Raw genomic sequence first — 9,005 nt, forward strand, 5'->3', positions numbered from 1 at the left:
CCTCCTTCAATCCAGTTTTTATAGTGCCAATCATATTTAATCCTTGGTTTTTGCGGATACCATAGGAATTTAATTAATATAGTGTTTATGTGTTTAAGTTGTTTTCTAGAAGGAGGAGCCAATAATGTTTGAAGATAAAAAATGTTTTTTTGGTAATAGAATCATTTTTATCAGAGATAATCTTTCTTCTATAGTAAAGAACATTTTCTTCCATCTATTAATGTATTCTGTGATTTTATTTAATAACATTTTATAATTTATATTTATAGTGTCCTTCCATTTAGACAGAATATAAACCCCTAGATATTTCAATTTATCATTGGTCCAGTTAAAGTTATTGTAATTAGATAGTGTTATTCAATTTTTTATTGATGAGAATAGTTTCTGTTTTGTTTTGGTTAAATCTAAGGTTTGAGATTTCCTCAAAGAGTTTTAATGATCTGATAATGTGGTCAATAGATTAATCAATATTTCCAATCGTTAATAAGATATCATCTGCAAAGAGTAAAATTTTAGAAGAATAGTTCTCATTAACATCAAAAAATGTATGTTTATATTGTTTCTTATAAAATTAGCAAATGGTTCTATTGCTAATGCAAATAGTAGTGGGGATAAAGGGCAACCTTATGTAGTGCCTTTTAGAATTTGAAGTGGGCCAGATAAAAAAGCGCCGATTTTAATATACGCTATAGAACCTTCATATAATTTTTTTAACAAGTTTAAGATTTCCGAGGAGAAATTATATTATTTTAATACCATAAATAAGTATGTCCAGTTAATAGAATCAAATGCTTTATCTAGATCTAGACTGATGAGTGATAATTCTTTTTTTTTTTTTATTTGCAAAATCTATTAAAGTTGAAAGTCTAATAGTATTATCCTGAACTTTTCTGTTCAGTATAAAACCCATTTGATCATTGTTTATTAAAGTCGGCATCATTTGATTTAATCTGTTTGCTAAAATAGATGTAAATATTTTATAATCTATATTTAATAGGGAAATAGGACAATATGATGAAACAAATTTGGAGTCCTTATCTTGCTTTAGAATGGGAGAAATTAGTGAATATTTCCAAGAAGGACAAAGTTTGTCACTTGTTCGAACTTCCTCAAGTGCTTTCATTAATATCTTCAAAGCGGAATCAGGGAAAATTTTATATAATTCACCTATTATGCCATCAAGACCAGGGGCTTTATTATTTTTAAGATGTTCTTTCTTTAACGTCTATCAATGATATTGATTTAAGTAATCTATTATTTTGTTCTTTAGAAAGTTTATTATTTATATTGTTTTTTAGAAATTCTATTTTTGAACTATTATTAGTAAAGTTTAAGTTTGCTTTATTCATTGTTTCATGATATGAACGAAAAATCTCTAAAATATCTTTTAGTTCTGAAGAAGGTTTTGAATTGTGTTTAGATGTGTCTAATATTTCAATTATGTGTTTACTCTTGTGAAAACTTTTTGTTTTGGCTGCTAATCTATGCATATGTTTTGGATTAGATGAATAAGATTGTAATTTTAACCTCTGTAAATTAATTGCTACTTTATGACTAAGAATTTCTAAATATTTGAGATTTAGTTGTTTTAATTTCAGATTTGAGCCCAATTCTTTGGGGCGTAAGTTATTTTTTAAAGTGTCAATTTTCAATTGTAGATTTAATAATTCTTTGTCCCATTCTTTCCTTTTATGTAAATACCAGGTTTTTATTTTCCCATATATATAAGATTTTAAAGAGTCCCAAATAAACACTTTATTTGTGTTATTATTATTAAGTTCAATATAATAGTTTACTTCCTTTATAAACCATTCTTTGAATCATTTTATCTTAATAATATAGGCTGGTAGTCTCTGCCAATGAATAAAATCATTTGGTTTAATTTTAATTTTAAATAGTATGGCATTGTGGTCTGACAGAGGGCATGATGTAATCACTACATCTTGAGTCTTAGATAATAGGCTGTCAGATATAAACACTTTATCAATAGTTGTCTGTGTACCATATCTATAAGAAAATTGAGTAAAATTGAGAGACCTCTGCTCTTTGATCATGTATACGTCTTTTAGGTTATATAATGAGACAAAATCTATCAATTTTTTGGTTGATGCAGTTATCTTATTATTGGGTTATATAATGATATAATGAGACAAAATCTATCAATTTTTTGGTTGATGCAGTTATCTTAATATTGCTGACATTAGTGGTATCTTTAGATGATAGAATACAATTAAAATCACCTGCCAAAATGATATCTCCTTTAGAATTTGCTGTTATTATTTCCAAATATTTGTTTGCAGATTTAGCACCAATACCAGGTAGCCAGTACATATTTGCTAAAGTAAAATATTTCTTATTCAGTTCCAATACTACTAGACACAACATACCATTTTTATCAGAGAAACTGTTAATTATTTTAGGTATTGGTAATGTATTTTTCCACAAAATCATGGTTCCTCTTCTCTTTGTTTGGAAATGAGATTCATCTAGAATACTATAACCTTTAAAAGCCATTTTTCTAGATCTTTCTGAATAATGTGCGTTTCTTGCAAAAATATAATGTCAGCTTTATTAGATGCTAGGTATTTGAGTAACCTTCCTCTTTTAGTAGGGTTATTAAGACCATTTGCATTCAGAGACAGACATTTAAACCCAGACATTGATTACTTTAAGCTTTTGATGGATAAATACTATTCTGGACTTAATTAACAAGTAATGTTCAGAGAAGATGAAAATATAACTATATACAAAACTAACCATGGAACATCTAGTTCCTGGATTGATGAAGAAGTCATCAATACCACCTTGTATCATCCTTAGTGCTCAAGACTATCGTTCTCTAATGCTACTACCTAATATTTTATTGAATCAACAAACTACAACCTATTAATTCTCCAGGATGAATAGGTATTACTATGTAGGAGATATTGTGGAAAAACATCTATTACCATGAATAATGTAATTTTCAAAATTTTTAAGAACAGTGTCTTTAAACTTGTATCAAGACATAGTATATCATATTCATTTATGTCTATTCTATACTAATACAGATCTTAATCTAGTATACTACATTAAATCAAAACCTACTTATCTCGCAATTCAGTAAAGAAGTTTATGTATAAAAATAAGAAAATTTATCATGTAACAAAACATTCCTGTATGAACTTGCCTGTGAAATCACAACAGTGTTAATATTTACTATAGAATCAGCATATTAATATATAGTCTATAGGCTTATTTTCCTTTTATATAAGATATAAAATCACCAGTTTTTCCTTCCCCTTAAAAAAAAAAAAAAAAAAAACATACCTGATTAACCTTAAATAATTTCTTAAGGTATTAAAGATATTTAAAATAAAGCTGTACTAATGAGAATTATTTACATGAGAAGATAATATTTTAGTTGCACAAATATCAATGCAGGTATATAGATCTGTGTAATCATCAAAAACATTAGCTTTTCTTTCCAAAGATGTGAGTCTAAAGAAACTATGTAGTGTAGCTTGATTTTGATAAAAATATCATATAATGAAGTCACAGATTTTAACCTTCAAGGACACTTCAGTTTTAGATGTTATAGTAATAATGTGTTCCCTTAAGTTGTCCTTTTTAACAAAATACATTAACAAATTTTACCAATATTTTTTCAGTTAGAGTGGCAGTGGTTAACATGCAATATATATGTTGCTAGAAAATGTAGTCTACAGACAATAAAACATTCAATATTTTATGAATATTAGTGAAAATGTCAGATTGTAGTATGTGCTTATGTAGCTGGAGGTGGATTAAGTAGATCACAATTTCACCATTCACTATAAATCCAACATAATGCAAACTATTAATTAGAAAAGCAGTTAAAAAGTAAAGGCTACCTTTGGAAATAACAACTGTCCTCATGTCCTGATGAAAGTAGTAACTATAAGTCAAGAGTAACCATCCCCACTTTGCACCGCCCCCCCTAACAGTCGTCTACTACTATCACTGACTAGTGAGGCAAAAGCATAATTTCAGTAACAACTAAGATCATTCTCTAAGCAGAACTGTTTCCTTTTCTTTGGATCCGAAATGTTTCCTGCCCCAATATATTATTTCACCCTTTTATAACAGAATTATTATTTATTGTAATGGTCTGTCTGCAACTTTGGCTTCCCCAATCCAGCAGTATTGCCATCAACCAACAACTCATATAATCAATAAGATTGGGGATGAAGATATCAAGATGAAAGCACAGAAAATGCATAGCTGCCCCAAAATCTACTTTAAAAATAATAAGAACACATTAACCCCCAATAGATAATGTATTTTAGTGACTTTATAACCATTGCATATGCCGCTTTCTGCTCTGCTAACCAGAAAGGGTCAGATGACCTAGTCTATGTTTTCACTGTATCTGTTAGCTACAGCTGCCAACTAATGATCAAGTGCAAACTACTTTGTAAAACATGTCATCAGAAAACTTATTATGAAGGGAACAACATAGGCATCAACATTGGTTTAGTAAAAAGGACCTTTATATATGTCTATGTTTTTTATATATGTTTCTTTGTCACTCTTGGTATGTGATAAAGCATTCAGTTGCTCCGTTTTCTTTTTCTTTTTTTTCATGTGAAGATTTCTGGTAATGTGAATACGTAACCAAAGTTCATATGACAAAAGAGACTTTGAGAGAGTACATGCATAAGTCTCTTGTATTACAAAGAAGATCTCTCCAAGAAGTCTCGAGGCAACAGCCTTCTTTTTTTTTTTTTCTTTTCCTTCTCCTTTAACATTTGAATTTTGGTGGTTAAAAGCTCGCACTAGGGAATCTGCAGCAAGCTATGATAACTGTTCACAAGATACTCGTGATGTGCATTTTGTGAGAGAAAAGAAAAACAGAGTATGTTACTCAAAAAGCATGTATATGAAGAACAAAAAAAATCCCAACTTTGCCCCATTTTATATAGATATAAAATTCTCTATCAATTTTACTGGCCAATGTATCCGATATCAAGCAAACAAACCCTCCTGTCCCTGCAACACACACTCCACCAGCTTTCATCAGAAAATACCTCTCCTTTTCCCTCTCCGTCAGCAGATGGACCCACAAACCACATTTAGTAAAGACACAAACCTCTCAAGTATATGAGAATGCATTTTTACATGTCATGACAGATTCTTAGAAAGAATAAAATCTTCTCTTATTATGATAAAGAACAATTTCCAATACCTTTTAAACTATTTAGTACAAGTCACATTAAGTTATATCCATTAGCTCTAAAAGGACCCAAGCATAACATGACATTTAACAGGAGAGAAAGCCCGCTGATGCAAAAAGGGGCTACACTTTCATTTAATTGCACTGAGATGGGGAGCTTTCATTTCACTTATCGGAGCGATCTATATCATCGGAATCTAATACGCATACAGTATTAAGGGAGTTCTTGTTTTAACCAATATTTCTATGGTATTGCTACATTGCTCCTATGTAGTTGTCAACTAATAGTATACTCTGTCAGGGGAAGATTTAGAATTTTAACATCTATGTTTAACATTCTAGCATATTTGTATTAAAGGCTTTTAAACAGCAAATAAATTAAAAAATAAATAAATAAAAAAGCATACTTAATAAATATTAGATGCTTTTTACCTTGTCATGTATGTTTTTCCCCAAAGTAGGTGATTTATAGCATGGACATTTTGGGATTTGAAGGGATTGTGGAAGAGCTTCATTTGTATTATTTACCCTTAAGCTTCTTGCTTGTTTTATCAATCGATAACATTTTTCCATTTGTTGCCTGCCTTTTTAAACTAGGTAATGAGATGTCCATATCTTCAGTATTTTCCAAAATTTTATTCTTTTTCACATATTCAGAGGCGTCATCAAGATTATTAAATATTTTTATTCCTTCAGATAGATGTATTTTAATTCTGGCAGGAAAAATGATTTGTGCTTTAATTTCAGCTTTCTTCAGATTTTTAATGAGAGGAATGCAGGCTTTTCTTTTAGTTATTATAGTAGAGGTATAGTCATTGTCAAATCTTATGTTTCGACCATTAATTTGTATAGGATTACCTGCCCACGCTGTTCTCAGGATTAAGTCCTTGTCTTGAGATGATAAAAATTTTACAATAATGGATCTTGAAGCATTTGGATTTTTTGACACAGACATATTTGGCAATGACCTGTGAGTTCTCTCTATCCCAAAAGAGAGAGATTCAGGTAGGTTTAGTGTCTTAGGCAACCAGTCATTCAAGAACTGTATGCCGTATATTCTAATATTATTTCTTCGTGACCTTGATTCTAGGTCCTCCACTTTATCTGAAAGTGCGGTGTTTTGTTTTAGTAAGAAGTCAATCTGGCTATCATTTTCATGCTGTCTTCTATCTATTTCATTAACAGATTCTTCAATTTCTGTTATCTGGTCTGTGTGTCTTGTAATTATCTCATTGAATTCTTCAATCTGCTTTCTATTTTCTTTCTTCATGTTTTCCATGATTTTTTTCTAAATTGTCCATTTTCATGGAAAGATCTTGAATACTGGATATTATTGTTTGTAATTCTTTCTTCATGGAAGTTTCCTGGAGAGAGGCTTTTGAATGACTCATGGCTGAGAGAGTCTGTTATATTCAGCTGCTGTACTTCTGACAGGATGTAATTCACTTTCTATTCACCAAAATTGAAATATTTGTAGAAAAAAATAATCCACTGTATCTAAATATATATAGGTGAAAGAAAACTTAGATGTTTTTAAAATAATATTAAGAAAATTTCCTGTCAGAGAAACTTCTATTAAGCAGAGCATCAAAAAAGTGCTGTTATCTGTCTGACATCTTGGCCACGCCCCCTCCATGAAGTCTTCTTGAAAGAAATTGAAAGGGCACATAGGGCAGTGAGTAAACTTATACCCTCATATTTGATTGCCACACAAATCTCAGAAGAGGATGTTTTGCCCCCATTATGAAAGGTGAGTACAGAGGTCACAAGCAAGCCATCTAGCTCACCTTCTTCAGGGTGATCTTCATTACTCAGCCAGTGATACAGGGTGGGGAACCTATGGGGAAGCAGTGATCAGAGCAGTGGTCAATGTTATGAACAGTGGGACCCACCTCACCACTACCTGCACATAGGCCTGTACAACATGAAAAAAAATGGAATAATATAAAACAGCAATATGAGAACACACCATAAACTAAGGAAACAAAAAAACAAACAAGAAGCAAAAACAGCACATGAGCATGTGTGGCAGCTTTCACTGAACTATTACAGAACTGCTAGCTATAAATACTATGCAATTACCTTGCTGCCTAGAGATCTTGGGCTGTCTCCTCTGGTGGGCTAACCTATGAGCTTTGGTCTCCGGAGCCACTGAAAAACAGAAAATAACACAGTAATCAGATCAGCATATCCCTGAGAAGTGAAGGCATGTGCTCAAAGCCTAGCAAACAATGCCAGGGCAAGAAATCCTATTTAAAAAATGAAGGCAGCTCTTACTCTATAAAATCTGCTCCATATTGGCAGAGAATGTCTGAGTATTGTCTCCACAGGTCACTATAGTATGGTGACATTCTTCTACGGAGAGAGTGATGCCAGTGGCCTTTCCCCAACCCTAATCCTACACCTTCCCATAAAAAAATTCCTGTAACACCGTCACTACTCAGACAAATTTGAGGTCAGTGTTATAGGGATTTTAGTGTGAAGACTGGGAAAGGGAAGTAGTTTTACATTCTCAGTCCTTTGTAGTTTTTATATTTAGGGCATTTGTTATCATGTACTTTTGAACTTCTTAATGTCGCTATTTTATATTTGAGGTTAAGTGTATTAGCACATAACATAATACAGTCATATAAATTTGATATAGATTTTATATATATATATATATATATATATATATATATATATATATATGAACACATACATATATACATATATATAGATAGATATGGAGAGAGAGAGGGAGAGAGATTTAACTGTAGCTATAGATATAGGTCTGGCATTCTGTGATTGGTGCCAAAACAGAAAGAATATGCAGGTTAGGCAAATAAATAAACAGCAGTTTAGAGTCAGACATATTTTTAATATAAATGCAGCATTTTATGACAACCTAAATTTCAAAATTACATACCAGTTATTTCCTTATTGTTGTGGAGACATAATATTTGTGTCTGTAGACTACATTAACACCTCTGTTTCATGTAGGTGTATGCTTTTTTGTAGGCACTGGAGACATCTGGCTTGATGATGTCAACTGTAATGGAACAGAGCTCCGTATTGAAGATTGTCCCAAAAGCAGCTGGGGAACACACAACTGCGGTCATGGCGAAGATGCAGGAGTTGAATGTTCATAGTATACTAGTATAATAAATTTTTAAATTAATTTTTCTGTAGGACTGTCATTCAGGATTCTTATGAAATCATTTGCTTATATCTTTATTTACATGTACATATGTTTCATATATGACAATTAAAAACTCTCATAAGTAATGAATATGTATTTGTCACTAATCATAAAGTGTTCAGATTAGTTTTGGAGCTGTTGACTAAACACTGCAAGTATTCAAACTAAACACATTCAAAAAAATTTAAGGGCACTGTCATACATTCTAAGTCAATGTATTGGGACATATCATCTGTTTTACATGTAACTGTTCTTACGTTGTAATTGTACTCAGCTGTCTTTACTCATCAGAATATGAGATGGAACAAAAAAGAATAAAACTGTTCATTCCCAGTGTCCATTTTGATATGTCTTTGTTCCAAGTACTTACAAAATCATGCAGACTTACAAAATTAGTTGACCGTAAGCATTTTGTTATGCTACTTCAGACTTTTTAGCTGCATCACTTTAAGCATCTTATACAATATACAATTATGCCTGGCAGTTAGTGCAGAGAACTAAAACGCTGAGCTGCTAATGAGCTGCTTCCTCTTCCCAGGGTGCAGGGTTTGGTCCCTTCCATCTTCAGTTGCATACTGTGTGACTCTGCATCATAGGATCATAGGAGCTGCAAGGCAACTGAACTGACAG

At 31.7% G+C, this 9,005-nt stretch overlaps 1 protein-coding gene across 2 annotated transcripts in view; it reads left to right on the forward strand.

Moving 5' to 3' along the window:
- Positions 1–8,713, forward strand: part of MARCO (macrophage receptor with collagenous structure) — a 503,950-nt gene extending 495,237 nt beyond the window's left edge. For both annotated transcript variants that reach the window (XM_044074990.1, XM_044074989.1), the window contains one exon: positions 8,195–8,713. In XM_044074990.1, coding sequence (XP_043930925.1) covers positions 8,195–8,325 — 131 coding nt within the window. In that variant the 3' untranslated portion in view covers positions 8,326–8,713. The remainder of the gene's footprint in view (positions 1–8,194) is intronic.
- The last annotated feature ends 292 nt before the right edge of the window (positions 8,714–9,005 follow it).

The sequence above is a fragment of the Protopterus annectens genome, chromosome 6.part0 (assembly GCF_019279795.1).
Source record: "Protopterus annectens isolate FY-2018-M chromosome 6.part0, PAN1.0, whole genome shotgun sequence".
NCBI classification, from domain to species: Eukaryota; Metazoa; Chordata; order Ceratodontiformes; family Protopteridae; genus Protopterus; species Protopterus annectens.